The 19,015-nt window shown below is 42.5% G+C and overlaps 1 protein-coding gene across 4 annotated transcripts in view; it reads right to left on the reverse strand.

Annotated features, from left to right (window-relative positions):
* Positions 1-3,399: 3,399 nt before the first annotated feature.
* The window catches only part of TMEM248 (transmembrane protein 248), a 37,594-nt gene continuing 21,978 nt past the window's right edge, over positions 3,400-19,015 (reverse strand). For 3 of the 4 annotated variants that reach the window (XM_045543188.1, XM_045543190.1, XM_045543189.1), the window contains exons 2-7: positions 14,510-14,686; positions 10,224-10,509; positions 8,105-8,255; positions 6,821-7,004; positions 5,222-5,365; positions 3,400-4,028 (exon numbers count right to left, since the gene is read on the reverse strand). In XM_045543188.1, the coding sequence (XP_045399144.1) occupies positions 4,008-4,028; positions 5,222-5,365; positions 6,821-7,004; positions 8,105-8,255; positions 10,224-10,509; positions 14,510-14,668 (945 nt within the window). In that variant the 5' untranslated portion in view covers positions 14,669-14,686 and the 3' untranslated portion in view covers positions 3,400-4,007. Of the gene's footprint in view, positions 4,029-5,221; positions 5,366-6,820; positions 7,005-8,104; positions 8,256-10,223; positions 10,510-14,509; positions 14,687-15,046; positions 15,122-19,015 lie in introns of those variants that run through there. The other variant, XM_045543187.1, reaches the window with a different exon arrangement.

Consider the following 19,015-nt stretch of genomic DNA (forward strand, 5'->3'; position numbering starts at 1 on the left):
GGAGTTCGGGATCTGAGGACTCTCACGAAAGGGCAGAGAGGTCTGTTTGAGACAGAAGCCCGTTCACAAGGAGCTGGGCGAGGCACCACCGCGCCCTGCCTGTGCACTCAGGCCACTTTCCCTGCAATCCTCCCACGTCTGAGCCCACCAGGAAAACGAAACGGTTCTAAAGCAGATCGCTAACTTGACATGAGAACTTAGTACGTGTCGGATTTTACACAGGCTGTGTAATACAGAAAGGAGACGTGAGCTTCTCTCTCCAGGCTTACCCTGTGCTGTGAAGGGGAAGAATCGCCACGCACAGAAACCTAAGCACAAGGAGAGAGCGGCTAATGGCACCAGGCAACGCGAGCAGAGTGCTCCACCCACTACGGGCAGAGGGCACCGAGAGGAGATGGAGGTAGAAATAAAGAGCCCATCGATGCATTACCTTCCTCAACGCTGTCCTGTCCCACGGAGTGCCTGCAGACTGACCTCCTGACCCCGGCACCTGCTAAGGAGGGAGGGGAGGGACACGGAGCCCCCTGCCCGTTGGAAATGGGAAGGACGCACATCAGTGAACACCATCTCCCTGTGCTACAGAAACCGCAGAGGGTGCGCTGTCCTGGCACAAGCGGCCCAGTGTGTAGCAGCCCTGTGACAGCAGCTGGCAGAGCAGGCCGAGTGCAGTAGGGGTGTGTGTAACCGGGAAGGGTGTCTGGAAACGCCCGTCTATTCGATGCTCCCTACTGGTCTGCATTTATTACTAACTTCCTCAGGGCAGGATTAGGGTCAGGCCTTCGAGCACTTGTTGGTCACGTAAACTGCAAGAGGTTTTGCACTCTCAGGGAGAAGGCCCAGGTGCCTGGTGAGGGCATCTTAGCAGGAAGCACTGCCTACCCCTCGTCCTGACGACAGTGACACTTCAAAAGAGCAGCTGACAAAAAACCCTCATCTGCTTACTGCGTGTGTTATTCCCTTAGGAAACACCCATCAGACTGGAGGAAGAGGAGACACAGTAAATAAATTCAGATGTTTTATTCTGTAAAGCACATATGCACATATTTCAAACACAGAAAATTAATCAGGGAGTGAATGCCATAACAGATCAGCTACTGACCATCATGCAGCAGGATAAGTGAAATGGATCCACTGGCCCTCGTAACCCCACAGTGCCCGCAGGAGGGTTGAAACACCAGGATACCGAACCCCTACGCACTGCCAGAGAAAGTGCAAAAGAAATGGCAGGTTCCTAACGATGAGAAAAACTTACAAATAGAATCAAAACTGATTCAAGTCATACAGTGAAAGGACAAAAGGAAAAAGGAAAGAGATCAATATGATCTGAAACAACCATTTTAATAGTAAGTTGCTGACCTTTTATTGGACCTCCAGTCCAAGATGCCTGAGGACGAGCCGGTGCTCCTGTGTGGGTCACCCCGCATGGCAAACGGGCCCATCTGTGACACTCTTCTAATCCTGAGGTCCACCAGCAAGCTACAGGTGGGGCCGGGCCCCCTGGACCTCCTGAGGTTCCACCAACTCCCTCCGGGTAGCAGGCCTGTTCACCCAGGTCCCGTGGCCACCTCCCCCCCAGCCTTCCTCCATGATTGACTCTGTGTTTCTAAAAGATCTCTGAGAATTACCTGCTAGGTGAATGCTGGATTTTAAAGTGTGTGTGGTGTGTCCTGGCCTCGGGACAAGTAATATTGTCCGGGTATTTTTGGCACTTCCTTTCCTCAAGCCTAACAGTGTCCCTCTTCCCCTGGCTACAGATTCCAGCCATTCCCTGTAATTAAAACTAGGGTAATTAATGTTTGCAACAAGCTGGATTGAACAAACCAGTGAAACTGACTTTCTTCACTTGTCTTTTTTCATTTTATATTACTCCGCCAGTTATAAATCTATCCCTATAACTCCACTTGAGATTTGATTAATTCAGTAGCAGCTTAATCTAAAATCTGATGGTCCTAATGCCACTGATGTTTCTAAAGGCCAAGCCAAATGGCTCTTTCTCAACCTTGTCTCATAATGGTCTCAAAGTCTCTAAAAAGAAAACTAAATTAACAAGATAGCTGTGTGTGATGTAAGCAACTCGTATCATAAAAAAAACTGGATAGACAGGTATGATTACTGCACTTGAAATATACTGAAAGGAATACAAACATATCAAGTTACTACAGTGATCACTTTAACAAGCTTCAGTAAAAGCCCACAATTGTTTTCCATTCAAGAATGCCTGGGATTGGCCGGGCGAGGTGGCTCACACCTGTAATCCTAGCACTCTGGGAGGCCGAGGCGGGTGGATTGCTCGAGGTCAGGAGTTCGAGACCAGCCTGAGCAAGAGCGAGACGCCGTCTCTACTAAAAAATAGAAAGAAATTATCTGGCCAACTAAAAATCTATATAGAAAAAATTAGCCGGGCACAGTGGCACATGCCTGTAGTCCCAGCTACTCGGGAGGCTGAGGCAGTAGGATCGCTTGAGCCCAGGAGTGTGAGGTTGCTGTGCACTAGGTGATGCCACGGCACTCACTCTAGCTTGGGCAACAGAGCGAGACTATGTCTCAAAAAAAAAAAAAAAGAATGCCTGGGATAAAATGTTCTAGGCCAATGTATTTCAGACTGCAGGAAGTAATTCTGATTTAGAACAGACTACAAACCTAGAGTTAAGGAAAAGAAGTGCTCACAGGCACGTCCAAGGTTTCAATCACCCTTCCGCTGTAATGGCGCTGCCTGGGAAAAGTCAGTAACGACAATAACTTATTAAGGCAAAAAGTTATTAAGAAAAACAGTAAGAATACAAGTAACAAGAAAACATTGGGGAAGACAATGCACAATTTCTTTAAAATGAAGGATTATAAGGAACAAGGGACAGAGGCACTGGATGATCAAAATGTTGTAAGAAAAATGCTTTTGGTTTTCCCTAAAAAATGGCCAATGGGAATTGTATTCCTTCAAATTTCACAGGCATCATTTTCATAATGTTATTGATCTACTAGTTGCCATCTTCCTTCTGAAGATATGCTAGCTGCATAAAAATAAATCCAAAAAGAAGAAAATACACTCACTCTTTAAAAAAACCGAGAAACCCTTTCATGACTATTAGACCAAATCATCATTTTCTCTTTCCATACTGTTATCTGCCTTCCCAAAGTAGAAGAACAGCTAATTGCTACTCTACTCTAGAGCCATTTACTTCATTTTCAAGCCCTTTTGAGTGAGGGAACTGCTTTAACTTTTATGAGAGAGGCAAGGGGCAACAGAGGACAAGGACAGTAGAACATTTTGTGCCAACTCAAACAAGACCAGGTTCCTCGCATCCATGAGGAAAATGAAACTTAGATCTTTATCATGTAGGTGACTTTTAAATATTTTACTTTTTTACTCAGGATAAAAGCACAAGTCTGTCCTAACTAGAGTAGTATTAAAATGTGCTATTTTATTTTTTCTTCAAAAAGAAAAAAAAAAAAAAACAAACTTAGGTATGTTTCCTTGCAAGCAAAATGGAGAAAAAGGTATTATTGTTGTTACTATGAATATTAAGCCACAGACACATAAAATCCACAAAATGGACTGGTGGCTTTGGAAATGCAGTGCATCAAAGGCGCAGACTGTTTCAAACATTCTACACATATCAGGCTGAAACAAGAACCAGACCAAACCTCACCCCCACCAGCAATGACACGCACTTGTGACCTTGGTAAAAACATCATGCCCTGCTTCAATGCAGCAAGATCCATGAACTCTCTCTAGCACTACACGGAAACATCCCCCCGGTCCACAAGTCCACAGGTGAGGTTGAAGGGTTCTGGCCACACCCAGTGCAAAGCACGTGCATCATTGGACCACTTTCTGAATAGATTTTTATAAATATGTACAAATCAGTTACAGGCACTTGAAATGTCTTTGGCTGGAATAACCCAACATTGCAAGATAACGTATTCACAGAGTGTCCAGGCCGGGCTGGGTTCAGCAGGCAATGATCACGGTTCCCTCAGTCTCTCTCCGAAAACAAGGAGCTGCGGGATTAGGCTTCAGCCAAAGCCACCTAGAAGAGGGCAAGACAAGTGATCAGCCAGACAGGGAAGCCCAGGTAACTCAACCCCAATGGCACCCACGAGAGGTTCTGGCCCCGCCCGAAGACCAAGGAGCCATACTGACTGCATGCATCTATTAGGCAAGGGAGGTATTAAATTCCTACAGGAAAAAAAAAAATCTCACCTAGGAAGAAATGAATAGAGACCTAAAAGTCTTCTGCAAGATGCAGCTGGTCTGTGCAACCACTGTGCTGAGATATGGAGTTAACTGTTTTTAAACCCTGATCAAACCAGACCTGGTGACTCAGGCCTGTAATCCCAGCACTTTGAGAGGCCAAGGTGGAAGGATCACTTGAGGCCAGGAGTTTGAGACCAGCCTGGGCAACACAGCGAGACCCTATCTCTACAAAAAAAATTTTTTTTTAATTAGCTGGGCATGGTGCCACATGCCTAGAGTCCTAACTATTCAGGAGGCTAAGCAGTTGAGCCCAGGAGTTTAAGGCTGCAGTGAGCTATGATTACACCACTACACCCTGGCCAGGGTGACAGACCTTGTCTCAAAAATAAGTAGATAAATAAACCCCGATCAGCATTCTGCTGGAAGATCTCTCCTGCTGACAGGGGTGGAGGGGCAGTGGGACTCTTGTAGGTTGTGAGAACAACGGCTACAGTCAATCCCTTTTCATAGCTAAGAAGGCCTGGGCATGGGACTGCAAACCCAGCACTGCAACTCAGGCCCAGGGCGAAGACTACTTCTAATGAAGAGACAGGAACCACATCTGCTCTTCCGCATCTGCAGTTTCTGCATCCACGGATTCAACCAATCATGGACTGAAAACACTCAAAGGAAAAAAGCCAATAAAAAATAATACAACAATTTAAAATAATACAAATAAAAGTACAGCATAACAAATATTTACATAGCATTTACACTGTACAAGTATTACAAGAAATCTAGAGATGATTTAAAGTATAAAAGAGGATATGTATAAGTTATATGCAAATATTATGCCATTTTGTATATGGGATTTGAGCACTATTAGATTTTGGTATCCGAGGGGGTCCTGAAACCAATCTCCTGCGCCACTGTAATTTCTCTGGAGGGAAGGTGCCACCCACAATAAATGGAATAAGGACTAACTGGGACTTTCTGTACACAGAGACCTCTAGCAAAATGCTGGGCCAGACCCCATCCACTGCTCACCTTCTCAGGACAAAATTCGGGATTGCTCTGACGCAGTTTGCTGGGTCTGCCTTTGATAACAGCATAGCAAAACATTGTTATCACCATCACAAAGAGGAAGTAACTGGTGTGCATGAGATGCAAGTTTATTAATGAACGGTCATCCTAAATAAAGAGGAGAAAGAAACCTGAAACAATATCTGCACTAAGTTGTTGAAAGATTTTAAAGCTTGGTTTTTGGAGACGGGATTCACAGCCTCCAGATTTGCTTTAACTTTTAGTCTTAAACTCAAAGAGGAGGTTTCCCCTTTTGGCTCCTAAACTGCCAAAACTGGATCTCATTAAGTGAGGACACGGTGTTCCTGAGCCAGCCCTGCGGAGACCACCCACTCCTTCCTAAAGCAGTCCGCCCTCCCACACTGCCCCAACCCTCCACCCCACCCCAGGCGTCTCTAACCCCAACTCTCTTCTGGACTTGTGTCTTCTTCCTCTGACTGTCCTCCCCCTGCCCGCAGCATGAGGGCTGGCCCCGGCCTGCATTCCTAACTCCAGGCTACAGGCCCAGCAGCGCATCCCCCTCCCCAGGGGCAGCTTCCTTCCGTCTGCTTTTCCCTACTCTCTAAGTCCCTGGCTGGGAATGCTGAGGTCATCCTTGAATCTCGCCTTTGACCGCCCACGTGCAATCCACCCCCAGGCCCTGACAGTCCTTAGAGAGCCCAGACCGCTTCCATTCCTGTGCCTTCTCCATGTCCAGGCCTCACGCACCAGCCCCGGGCCCCTCCCACTTACACGTCCAGGGGGGCCCGGTCTTCCCGACACACTGCTCGACCAACCCCCGGCAGCCCCAACACCAGCGGTGACGCCCCGCCAAGGAGAAAGGCCAAATGCCTAGCTGGGCGAAGGGCCCCTGGAACCCGGCCTCTGCCCGCCACCCAGCCTGCTCTCGTGCTCACTTCTTCGGGCCTCTCACCTAACAACGGCCTCCACTTGATAAAAATGAACTATGGAAAAGGGAAAAGGGCCCGGCCCAGGAGGACAAATCCAACTAACACATCCTGACAGGAAGAGACGTAAGGGCATTTACAAAATACCACAGCAGCCTGAAAACCAGCGTATCACCTGCTAGACTCGATAAGGCTTTTCTCCTTTCCTCTGTGTTAAGTTAAATCCTATTCGGGCCTCAGAATCCAGCCAAAGACTCGTCTCCTTCCGCTACTCACTGCTGCCTTTCTGAACTCCACACAGCACTGCTTACTGCTCACGTTGACACTAACCAATTATTCTTCTGTGCTGGGGGGTGCGTGAGCCTAAGACTGTACGAGCATCTCTTACAACCCCCACGGGTTAGGCACACAGCAGTTGCTCAATAAATAACTGCTGCTGAACAGAACACAAAATGAAGAAGAGAACATTTTTGTTAACCGAGAGTGGTGCGTTTTTCCAAGTTTCCCCCACTCCGCCTAGTCCCCCGACCCAGCCGGAAACCTAGAGTGGCAGGGTCTGCGCCAACCCGAGGGAGCAAACAGGGCCCAGGGTGGCAGTTCTAACACACACAGGCACACACACGTGCACACACACAGACACGCACACACACGTGCACGCACCATCCGTCTCACTTACGTCCGGAACGATAACTGTAAGCTTGGGATTTAAAGCATGATAGACTTTTCCAATGGCCCCTTTATAACACCAGAAAGGATTGTAATCTTGAGCGTATTTCGTGTTGGCATCTCTGGCAGTTGTGAAGATCTTGTACCAGAGCGTGGCGTTGCTGTATGTGTCGGGAACACAGTGCGGTGGCTGCCTGCAAGGGAAGAGAGGGAAAGACGTGCTCAGTGCCATGTTCCCGTGTCACCGTCACAACACCTGGCACAACACTGAACACAGCGACACGTGTGGAACAGAGAAATAACATGAGATGTACATGTCTCTGACAATATGTTTCTTTGAGATAAATACCATTACATTTTTAGTTCAAGAGTCTTTAAAAAAAAACACACACACATAACAGAAGAAATAGGCATCTGACATTTAGGAGTCTGGGTGTTGGATTTTTGCCTTCAGAATTCAACCCACATCCTCTCACGTGTGATATGGCCAAAGGGGACGCTGCTCCTTTTAAGCCTGTATCCTCAAATTACCTAACTTTTTAGTTACAAATGCAAGCTTTACACACCAATGTCTGCATCAGGTATTATCACACCAAATAATGTTTAACTTATCTGTTCTTGTACTACAAACCTCCAAATGTCTAAAAATAGATAAATCCCAGGATAATTCTTACTAAAACAGGATTCACCACAGGATTCTTTTAAATAGGCTGTATCTTACGTATTTCACATATTTTTGTATAGATCACTATCCCTTTTACAGAGAAAGGAGAGGAAAGGGAAAAAAACCCTACAGGCAAAGCAGTAACACTGACTGCTACTAAAAAAACTAAAGCAGAAGTTTCACAAACAGTAATTGTCTAGTGGAAAATAAGGTTCCATTTATAGTCCTGATTTTAATACAAACTCTTTCTGGATAATGGAGATGAACAAAACCTTTATCTGTAGACAAGCTGGTCAAGGGTCGCTCTGGGGTCAGGTGGCCGGGGTTTACCCTTTCTACCACCTGCTGCTTCTGCTCGGCTCCTGCAGGAAAGGCAGCCCAAGAGCACCCAGCGGCAACCAGGTGCTTTCACTGCCTTGCTGAAGCACTAACTTTCGAAGATTTATATGCACAAGTTCTAGCTTTAGAATTCCAAATTACACTTAATCCTTTAAACAGGTCTGAGCAGCGGTAATTCTACAAAGAAATGCCATGCGAGCCGTCCTGAGAATTTGCTGCTGAAGCCGCCCAGCCACACTCACGGCAAATGTAGCTTCTCGCACACGTCCCCTGGGTGCTGGAAACACTTACACGGTGACAGGGAACACACCAGGGGTGGCCGTGAGGGTCATACAGGCCGTGAACACCACCTGCTCACAGTGACCATGGAGAGCACAGTCATCCGAGCTCCAGGCGGCAGGCAGGGTAAAAGTGATGTTTATCTCCTCGTGGGCTTCTCGGCCTGCCAAAGAGACATCGTTTTTTCAGTAAATAAAATAATATTTCTGATTCTCTAGCATTTGAATAAATTCTGAAGTCAAACCCACCCAGGAATCACCTACCAGCCCAGATAGCTGCTGCCTTTGTGGGATTTCAGGAACGAGAGCCGCCCTGATCCGGACTGTGAGGCAGAGAGGGGCCGCCCTGCAGCCAGGGCCTGGAGATGCCAGGCAAGAGCCGGCAGTTCCCGAGCCGGACAGCTTGGGCTGGGAGAACTGGCACCACTGCTGCTGCCTTTGTACAGCATGCTTGCCATTTTCAAATATCTTCTATATGTATTACTTCACTTAAAATTTACCACCATGCTATGCATGACCAAAGATGTTACTGTTTTCTTTTGCACATGAACAAACTGATCAGAGGGTCCAACAGACTTCAGATGGCACTGGTAAGTGATGAAGCTTAAACTAAAACCAAGGTGTTCTAAAGCCACAAGAGAAGAAAAAGATCCACTTGCTACATGGAAAACCCAGAAGTCACCCATACCTTGATTACCAAGGGAATATTGCCACCTCTAATAGCCAACAGGAGGCTGGCAGGCACTCACAAATTCCTTTAAGGACTTTATTTATTTATTTATTTATTTGAGACAGGGTCCTGCTCTGTTGCCCAGGCTAGAGTATAGCAGGAGCATCATAACTCACAGCAACCTCAAACTCCTAGGCTCGATCGATCCTCTTGCCTCAGCCTCCCGAGTAGCTGGGAATACAGGCATGCGCCACCACACCTGGCTAAATTTTCTATTTTTTGTAGGGATGTGGTCTCACTATGTTGCTCAGGCTGGTCTCAACCGATCCTCCCACCTCGCCCTTCCAGAGTGCTAGGATTACAGGAATGAGCCACCTCGCCCGGACATCCTTTAAGGACTTTTAAAAAACACTTTTGATAACCAAAGAACCAAAGGTTATTCTTCCAAGGCCCAGGCCTCCCATATGAAGACGTTCCGAATTATTCTAGCTTCTATTGCTTTCTCATCCTTTTCCTGAATCACTCATAGTCTGCCACTGGCTTTTTGCATTTTTAAAAAATTTTTTGAGACAAGGTCTTACTGTGTTGCCCAGGCTGGAGTGCAGTGGCATGTCTGTACCCCACGGCAGCCTTGAACTCCTGGGCTCAAGTGAAGTGATACTCCTGCCTCAGCCTCTCAAGTAGCCAGGGGTATAGGCACATACCCACACGCCCAGCTAATTTTTTTAATCTTTTGTAGAGACAGGGTTTTGTTAAGTTGCCCAGGCTGGTCTCAAACTCTTGGCCTCCAGTGATTTTCCCGCTTCGGCCTCCCAAAGTGCTGGGATTACAAGCGTTAACCACCACACCCAGCTTGCCACTCATTTAGTACTGGTCTAAAGGCAGTGCTCCATGTTTCATAGGTGGTTATTTTTCATATCACTTAACAAGCACTTAAATAACATTTTCTTTGTTATTAGGAACTACTGTAAGTCTTGATAAACATTAACTCACTGTCTCTTCCATAATCCCAAAATTCCAAAGGGAAGAGACCAATTTTTTAGGCTTTTTCTAGTTCTTCTCAGCAGCTAGCACAGTGCTGAGCTAATGACGAGCATCCAAAAATTTGTAAACTAATAGCCATGTAATATTTGTAGTAAGTACTGAAAACTCCATTAGGCTAAGCCAGGATAAAAATTTTGTGTTTGTAAATATTAAGGCTAGAAACAGGTCTCACAGTTTTTTCAGTTTCTTGCACTTACAAGCTCTTACTGAGACTACTGCAAGCCAGGCACTTTACTAAGTGAAGATGTAGAAATGATTCCTTCTTGACTTTGCGTGGTTCAAACTCAACAAAAGAAGACATACGTGTAAAAATAAACTATAGTATGATGAGTAAAATCATACATGGCTAATCCTCTGGCTGCCCTGTAATAGTTGTCACCTGAGAAGTCTGAAAAGAACACGGCTAACGCTCACATACCTGAGAGTCCAATCTGATGCCCTAAAATGGTTGAGTACAGATGAGTGACGTTGCGAGAGTACCCTCCGAAGGGTTTCAGTGGATCCAAGGTCAGGGTGATGGCAACTGAGATGTTAACTGGGCCTGAATCCTCCAGGGCCTGGGGGGACTGTGTGGACGCTCTGGCCTGCCCGCTGGTCATTGTGCTTTCCGGAGTAGTGGTGTCATTCGTGAGATGCTTTAATGTTTCATTCTCTGATACACACAAGTCCAAATCATTAAATCGTAGCAGAAAAGTATTCCAATCCTTCAGTGAAGTGAAATAAAGAGAAACAAGTGTGAGCAGTCCCAAAGTCTCCCACGGCAGGAGTGCAGTCAGGAGCCTCGGTGTGGCATCACATCACAATAGTAAACTATAATTCAGACTCGGTCATTTAAAATAGTGACAACACAGCCATCATCCTCTTGCATTGGTAGAACAGTGTGACTTTCCTTTCATTTTCGTATTCATAATCTAACACATAAACTCTTTGTTGGCATGAGATTTTACATAAACTGTGAGATTAAGCCCAGTTATTTAAGAAAATGTTTTTTCCTTCTAAAACCAACATATTATAATTACAGGAAATGACCTGGCCTCAGAATCAAACTTGGAAAGAAAGTTTGAACAAAAGTAGTAAAACCCTGAAAGCATTAATCCAAACTCATTTACTTGTGACAATTCAGTTTTTAAATGAGGCTGCCTTAAAATAATTCCTCAAAAGATCAATTCCATACACCTTGCTCTTTCTCTCTAGAATGCAAAACGGCAGTAAATACCAATACTCATTTGGTACTTTTTCTCCCTTGTCATGGACTTTTGATGCCGCCTTAGAGCAGAAACAATTTCAAAATGAAGGGCACAGATGTTTTCAGCCTGCTTTTAATATCTACAACCTGTACTGATGATTTAAATCATAAGCAAGTTTTAAAAACACACACAGCTAATTACAGATGCCAACACAGTAAAGGACCCGCCAGGGTTTATTTTAATTTTAGCAGAAACCCAAAGGTGAACTCATGCTAAAGTACCAACAACAAACCTAACCTAGCCTGTTACATATAACTCCTTTTTCCCAAGCAACATTAGTTTAAAAAAAGTTGCCAAATGTGAAGCCAAACCAAGATGCACTTCCAATTACTCTAACATTAATATTGATTAAAAATGCCATTTAAGCAATCCCCAAGCAGCCAAGTGAGGCCACCTTTACAAGCATTAGTATTAACTGTATGTGACATTTAATAAGACTGCAACTGGATCTATCAAATTACATTTTCCCTAATACCTACAAACTTAGCAGATCATTCCAGTACATTAGGGCTGAAGATGAACACTCTAGTCTCGGCCCTACATATTCCAGAAATTGAGGCCAAGAGCAAATGAGGTACCCTCCAATTCTAGCTGAAGGCAGAATCAGCATTAAGTTCTGATTCACAGCCCAAAACTTCTCTCATACACCACTGCTTTTCGTATAACCCGGGATCCTCATTTGAAAATAAAATCACTAAATTAATCATAACCCAAGTTCTGCAGCATCTCCGCACCGTATACCCCGCAGAGCTGGAGTCCATGTTGAACAGCCGGCCAAAGCCGACCCCAGGCCCCATTTTGATTATTAAGGGCTGGTTATCCAGGCCACATCTTTTTTTTATGAAGTTATTTTCTTTAACCATTTTTACAGCCTATGAATATTAGATATACAACACAGGCCAGGAAACAAAATATAGTTTTAATTACTACTTTTAAACCTAAAACACCTACCAAGAAAACAAACATAAATATTTTAGTAAGATTTGTTATACTGAACAACATAAGATCTTTAAGTTTTATGAATATAGTTTTAGAACACATCCTGTTTAAATATGTTAACTAATTAGATCTTTCCAAAATACCTACATCCCAGAATAAAATTTTTTTTTTTTTTTTTTTTTTGAGACAGAGTGTCGCTTTGTTGCCCTGGCTAGAGTGAGTGACATGGCATCAGCCTAGCTCACAGCAACGTCAAACTCCTGGGCTTTAACGATCCTACTACCTCAGCCTCCTGAGTAGCTGGGACCACAGGCATGCGCCACCATGCCTGGCTAATTTTTTTTTTTCTATATATATTTTAGTTGGGCAGATAATTTCTTTCTATTTTTAGTAGAGACGGGGTCTCACTCTTGCTCAGGCTGGTCTTAAACTCCTGACCTCAAGCAATCCACCCGCCTCGGCCTCCCAGAGTGCTAGGATTACAGGCATGAGCCACGGTGCCCGGCCCCCAGAATAAAGTTTGACATAATATCACCTGACTGTAAACTGAACACCTTCAACACCAATCCTTAGCACCCCACTAAAACAAAGTTGTAACATTTTTCAGAATTTTACATGAGGATCAAGAAAAAACAATCTAAATAGTCTCAAAACATTTTCCAACTTGAGTATAAACCTGAGTACATGTATTAACTTTCAAAGAGTAAGACTGTTTTGAGACTGTCTGAATTTTAATAATCATTTTATCTTATCTTAAAATAAATTACTATACAAAAATTAACAGCTTAGGGATATTTCCCCCTAGGCAAAAACTTTGCTATGGCAACACAATGTACACATAACTGGCTAGCTTGCAAAGAGTAGGACAAACCAAGAGTGGGAAAGACCTCCAGGCTACACCTTAACCATTGGCCTTGGTCAAGTGTTCAACACAGACTTGGGCTATTCGGGAAAGGAAGTCCAGAATGCTGCAGAGCTACAGCTGTGTAGAATGTTCATTTTCACCCCTAACGGGGGTGCAGCCTATTTGTGCAACCATTAAAGACTCAGGCAGGGTCAGAAAAGAGGGAGAATTAAGCCGCCCAGTGCATCTCTTGGTAAGAAACACCGCGAAAGGGTTTCATGGTAAAAATAGCTAAAACTCGTTACTTTAACTGTGTTAAAGAGTTCGTGTGTGAAGGCTGTCCCTCCTGCCAAGATCACCTATGATCTAGAATGCCACAGAGCAACAGTCCCCAACCTTTTGGCACCAGGGACCAGTTTTATGGAAGACAAGTCTTCCACCGACTGGAGGGTGGCAGGGCATGGCTTCAGGATGATTCAAGCGCATCACATTTACTGTGCAAACTCTCCGCTAATGACAGCCCATTTCCAGTCGCCTCCCAGCACGAGCATCACCACCTCAGGTCCACCTCAGATCATTAGGCATTAGATTCTCGTAGGGAGCTGCAACCTACAGCCCTCAAATGCGCAGTTTACAGTAGGGTTTGCGCACTTCTGTGACAATCTAATGCCACCGCTGATCTGACAGGAGGCAGGGCTTATGCGGTGATGCCAGCAATGGGGAGTGGGGCAGCCGTAGAACACAAGAGAAAGCCACGGTCCCAATTACACTGAGTAGAGAACTCTCCTCTCAACAGAGCAAGGAACGTACAATGTAGCAACAACACGATCCCAATTCCCACCCCCACCAACAAACAAACCCAAGAAGAAAAAAGGTGAAAGAGAAGGCACTGGAGAAATCTATTAAGAACTAATTTGTCCTAAAAGAAACCTTATCTATCAGTAAATTCATCATATCATTAATTCTGTATAATTTCTAATATGTAAAATAAATTTGTGAATAGGTATATTACCATTCACCTCTATAAAATAAGAATTATTATGTGCTGTTTTCTAATACACAAATTACAGATCTTTTAAAATCTACATTATAAGTGTTCAAACTATGCCTGAATTAAAGATTAAAGATCAATGCCCCAATAATTTATTTCAATTTCCTAAAATGTAAACTCTAGAAGGCAAGTTTATAGATAACTGACGTTTTCCTTGATTAAAAACAACAAATATATGCGGAAATTGATCCTGCTTTTGAATTTCTTTAGGATCCCTTCTTATCCATTGAAAAAGTCATCAATACAGCTGATAAAACTTCACAATAAGTGGCTTTAAAATTATCAAATGTTCAGTTTTCTAAAACTGCAATGAGCTAATTTAATACAAATATCAAAGAAGTGAGTTCTCTAGCTTCTTGACACAAATCATTTTATAAACATACTCTCCAAAATGCATGTTTTGTTGCCAAAACAGTTTAACTGAAACCGGTAGCACTATATCTATTATATCTAACTAAGTATTTCCTAACAAAGTAAATCAAGGGAAGATGGAAAATTCTGAATAAATTCTGATCTAACTAGGTGAAAAAATTCACAACCAAACAAAGGCGTAAGGAGAGCCACAGGTGTTTCCCCACTCTACAAGGTCCAGCCAGCCTGAGAGAAGTTAGAACATACTATACCTCTGCCATTTCTGGTGATTTAATCTCCTTGATTTTGAAGAAATAGCCCAGGGTCAAGAAAGCTATTGCCATGGCACTCACACTGATCATAAAGACCACCAGGGGAGGCCGACTGCTGATGTACACCTTCAGGTTCTCCAGGGGGTTGATGTTGAACATTATTCTGATCAGCTCCACCTAAAAGAAATTAATCAGAAGACTGATTAATCATGGACTGACTTACCAAAAGAAAAGCGAAGATTCTCACTTTTGTCTGCTTTAGTAGTGTTGGCGGGTGACACTCCTTATTGAATTTGAGAAATGTCTGACTACAAATTCATTCAAAACACTAGGAAAAAACCACTAAATGTTAACTGTTATTACCTCAAAATGGTAGGATCTTGAAAGATATGTATTCTCTTTCAGTTTGAATCTCCTAAATATTCTACAATGATATTGCTACTTGCACATTACTTAAGAAAATGTTTAAGCAGGTTAGTGATGTGACACAAATACATGCCAACATGGACAGAAACAGAGGATGCTCTCATTTCCTACCATTGAAATGGTGAGTTCTATTTATTCAACATTCTGTCCTGTTCACGGCCATCTGGCTCATGCCCATCCCAGCACCTGGCACAGAGAAGGCTCAATAAATACTGACTGAATGTTACCACCCCTTGGCCTGGAACACTCCTGAGGCTTCCCACCAACCCTGGGATGAGATCAGCAGCATCTCCCCATCACAGCCCCTGGGTTTCATAACCCGGAGTCCTGCCAACCTCCCCAACGGCATCACTGTCAACTCTCCCAACTTCCTCACTGGGCTTTGGCCACACTGGCCTTGCTAGTCTCTAGGATCAGCCTGTCAATTTCTGCAAGGAAGTCAGCTGGGACTTTGACAGGGACACACCGAATCTGTGGGTCTAGGGAATACTGCCATCTTAACAACGTTCCCTGACTTCTAGCCTGTGTACCTGCGATGCCTTTCCATTTATTTAGGTTTTAATTTATTTTAACAGTGTTTTCTGTTGTCAAAGTGTAAGTATTTCCCTTGCAAAGTTTATTCCTAAGTATTTTATTGTTGCAATTTTTGGACATGATCTATCTGCAGGCTTTTACCTCTGCCTGGGATGCTTTTCCTAAACATTTTGCATGCATGCTCTTCTGAAAACAGCCCCTCAGAGCAGGCCTTCTCGGACCACTCTCAGTCTCCAGTCTCTCAGCATCTCCCTTTATTTCTTTCAGATTCTTCAGCATCAGTCAAGGGTACAATTATTTTTCTACTCGTTTATTATCTGCCATCCATCCCTCATTTGTGAGCTCGATGAGAGCAGAGATTTTTGCCTGTCTTATTTATGGCTACAGCCCTGACTCCTGGCCCCTTAGAACAGCAGTTGGCACACAATGAGCATTTATAAATATGAGCGGAGTACAATATTAACAAAAAACAATTTTTTAAAAGTCTATACCAGCTTTTAAGTTTTAGAAACAAAAAGATACATCAACAGCCCCTAAGAACAAACAGCAACCACCTGCAATAAGCCAGGTGCTTTAAGATGGAAAATAATGTCTTTTCTCTTCTCCCCAGAGGCAAACCCATACTTTAAATTGGCAAGTACCATTATCCATGCATGTTTTATGAACTTTTACTACACATGTGTATATACAGATACATTACTGATACTGTATTTGAAAATCTGGGGGAAATGATATAGCTGGTCTGGAACTCCTGAGCTCAAACAATCCACCCGCCTTGGCCTCCCAGAGTGCTAGGATTACAGGCGTGAGCCACCGCGTCCGGCCCATTTAGGTTATTCTTAAGTGAATTACCTGAATCCTTTGGTCATTTCCTAGTAGGATGTTAGTCTATTTCTATTAATAATATTTAGGAATTCCTTTTATGTTCTGGATACTGACCCCTTAGCAATTTTATGTTACATATAACAACTCCAAGTCTGTGGATTTTATTTAATAGAGTTTATGCTATCTTTTGCCATATGAAAGGTTCTTGATATTTTTAACAGCTTTATTGAGATATAATTCACATACCATACAATTCATCCAAAGTATACAAGTCAATGATTTTTAGTATATTCACAGACTTGACTAATAATCACTACAATTAATTTTCAAGCATTTCCATTATTCCATAAAGAATTTCATACCCTTTAGCAGTAACTCATTTCCCTCAGCCCTACGGCAACCACTAAGGTACTTTCCCTGTCTGTATAGATTTGCCCGTTCTGCACATTTCAAATAAATGGAACCATATATTAATAATATGTGGTCTTTTGTGACTGAGCTCTTTCATTGAGCATAATGTTTTCAAGGTTCATCCACGCTGTAGCACACATATCAGTACTACACTCCTTTTAATTTCCAAATATATTCCAATGTACAAAATATTTTATTTATTCATAAACATTTTGCTTATCCATTCATCAGTTGATGGACATTTCGGTTTCCACTTTGTAGCTATTGTGAACAATCCTGCTATGAACATATGTGTAAATTTTTGTATGGACATAGGTTTTCATTTCTCTTGGCTATATACCTATGGGTGGCACAGCTGGGTCGTATACTAACTGTATGTTTAACCTTTGAGGAGCTGCTAGACTGTCTTCCAAAGTACCTGAGCCATTTTCCATTCCCACCAGCAGTGTATCAGTGTTCCAGTTTCTCCACAATCTCACCAACACTTTTTTTTTTATAGCCATCCTAGTGGGCATGAGGTGGTATCTCATTAAGGTTTTAATTTGCATTTCCTTGACAGCTAGAAGTTCTTGATTTGAATGTATTTACATTTATCAACCTTTTCCTTTTATGACTGTGTATGGGGGAATTATTTAAGAATTCCTTCCCTATCCTTATATGTCAAAGATTTTTTACACTATTTTCTTTTACAAGTTTTTTAGTTTTACTTTTTACCTTTAGTCTCTCATCTACTTGGAACTGATCTGGGAAGTTTACGAAAAGTCTAACCTTTTTCTATATGGGTGGCTAACTGTCCAATAGCATTTACTGAATAGCTCATCCTTTCCCCACGGATCTGTAATGCCGCCTCTCACATAGCGAGCCCCCATATGCTGATGGGCTCGTTTCTGGGCTTCTTCTTCTGTTCTATCGCTGTATCTGTCTCTCCCTGCCTCAATACCAAGCTGTTTTAAACCTTGCCATCTACTACCAGTTGTCTACCACTTTACTGTTATTATTCAAAATTGTCTTACCTATTCTTGCCCCCTTAATCTTCCATATGAATTTTAGGTTGTAACTGTCAAGTTCCCAGAAAAACCTTGCTTGGATTTAAACTGGAATAACACCAAATATACTAATTTGAGGAAGTAATGACATCTTTACAACTTTGTGTTTCCTAATTTATGAATGTGGTATCCTTCTCCATTTATTTGGGTCTACGCTTCTTTTTCAATATTTAAAAAAAAATTTTCTATGAAGATCTTACACATTTTATCAGATTCAAAGACATACTAATTTATGCAGCTATCATGGGTAGTTCTTAAAATATTTTCTGTTGTTATTAGTTTGTACAAAAGAAAGACTTTTGCATACTCTTCTTGATTCCAGACACTTTGCTGAAATATTTTAAATTCTAATTAGCCTGTTTGTAGCTTTGCTTGGATTTTCTGTGGAGACAATCACATTGTATGCAAACAGTAAGAATATCTTCCTTTCCAATCCTTGTATCATTTTTCTCTCTTTTTTTTTTTTTTACTACTTTGACTAGAACCTTCAATGAAATGATGATTAGAAGTAGCAACAACAGGAATTCTTGCTCCATTCCTGACTTTAAAGGAAATGTTTTTAATGCTTCACTATAAATACAGTATATATCACAGGTTTCTTTTTTATTATTATCATTTTAAAAAAACAGCCTACAGCACCCGGTATTCCCAGGCGTTCTCCCATTCAAGTACTAATCAGGCCCAATGTATCATAAGGTTTCTGACAGAAACCACTCACTAGGTTAAAGAAGTATCCTTCTATTCCAAGTTTGCAAAGAGATTTTCATTATAAATGCTACAATTTTTCTCCTTCAATCTGTTAACATAAACTATGTGGACTAATTTTTTTCAAGCTGATTCATACTCATACTCCTTAGAGAAGTTTTATATGATCTTGATTTTTTAAAACTGTGCTGCTGATATGTTTGCTATATTTTATTCTGAATTTTCACATCTATTCATAAATGAGATAAGAAAATTACAGGCCACTATCATACGCTCCATGAATGTATAGTCAGCTCTCTGTATCGGCATTTTCTGATTCAACCAACCACAAATTTAAAATATTTCAAAAATAATGACAATAAAAAATACAAAGAAAAAATACAGTGTGACAACTATTTACACAGCACTTACACTGTATTAAATATTATAAGTAATCTATAGCTGATTTAAAGTATACAGGAGGATGCACGTAGACTGTATGCAAATACTATGCCACTTTGTATCAGGGACTTGAGCATGCCCAAATTTTGGTATGGGGGTGTTGTGTCCTGGAACCAAT

The sequence above is a fragment of the Lemur catta genome, chromosome 2, assembly GCF_020740605.2.
Source record: "Lemur catta isolate mLemCat1 chromosome 2, mLemCat1.pri, whole genome shotgun sequence".
In the NCBI taxonomy this organism is placed as follows: Eukaryota; Metazoa; Chordata; class Mammalia; order Primates; family Lemuridae; genus Lemur; species Lemur catta.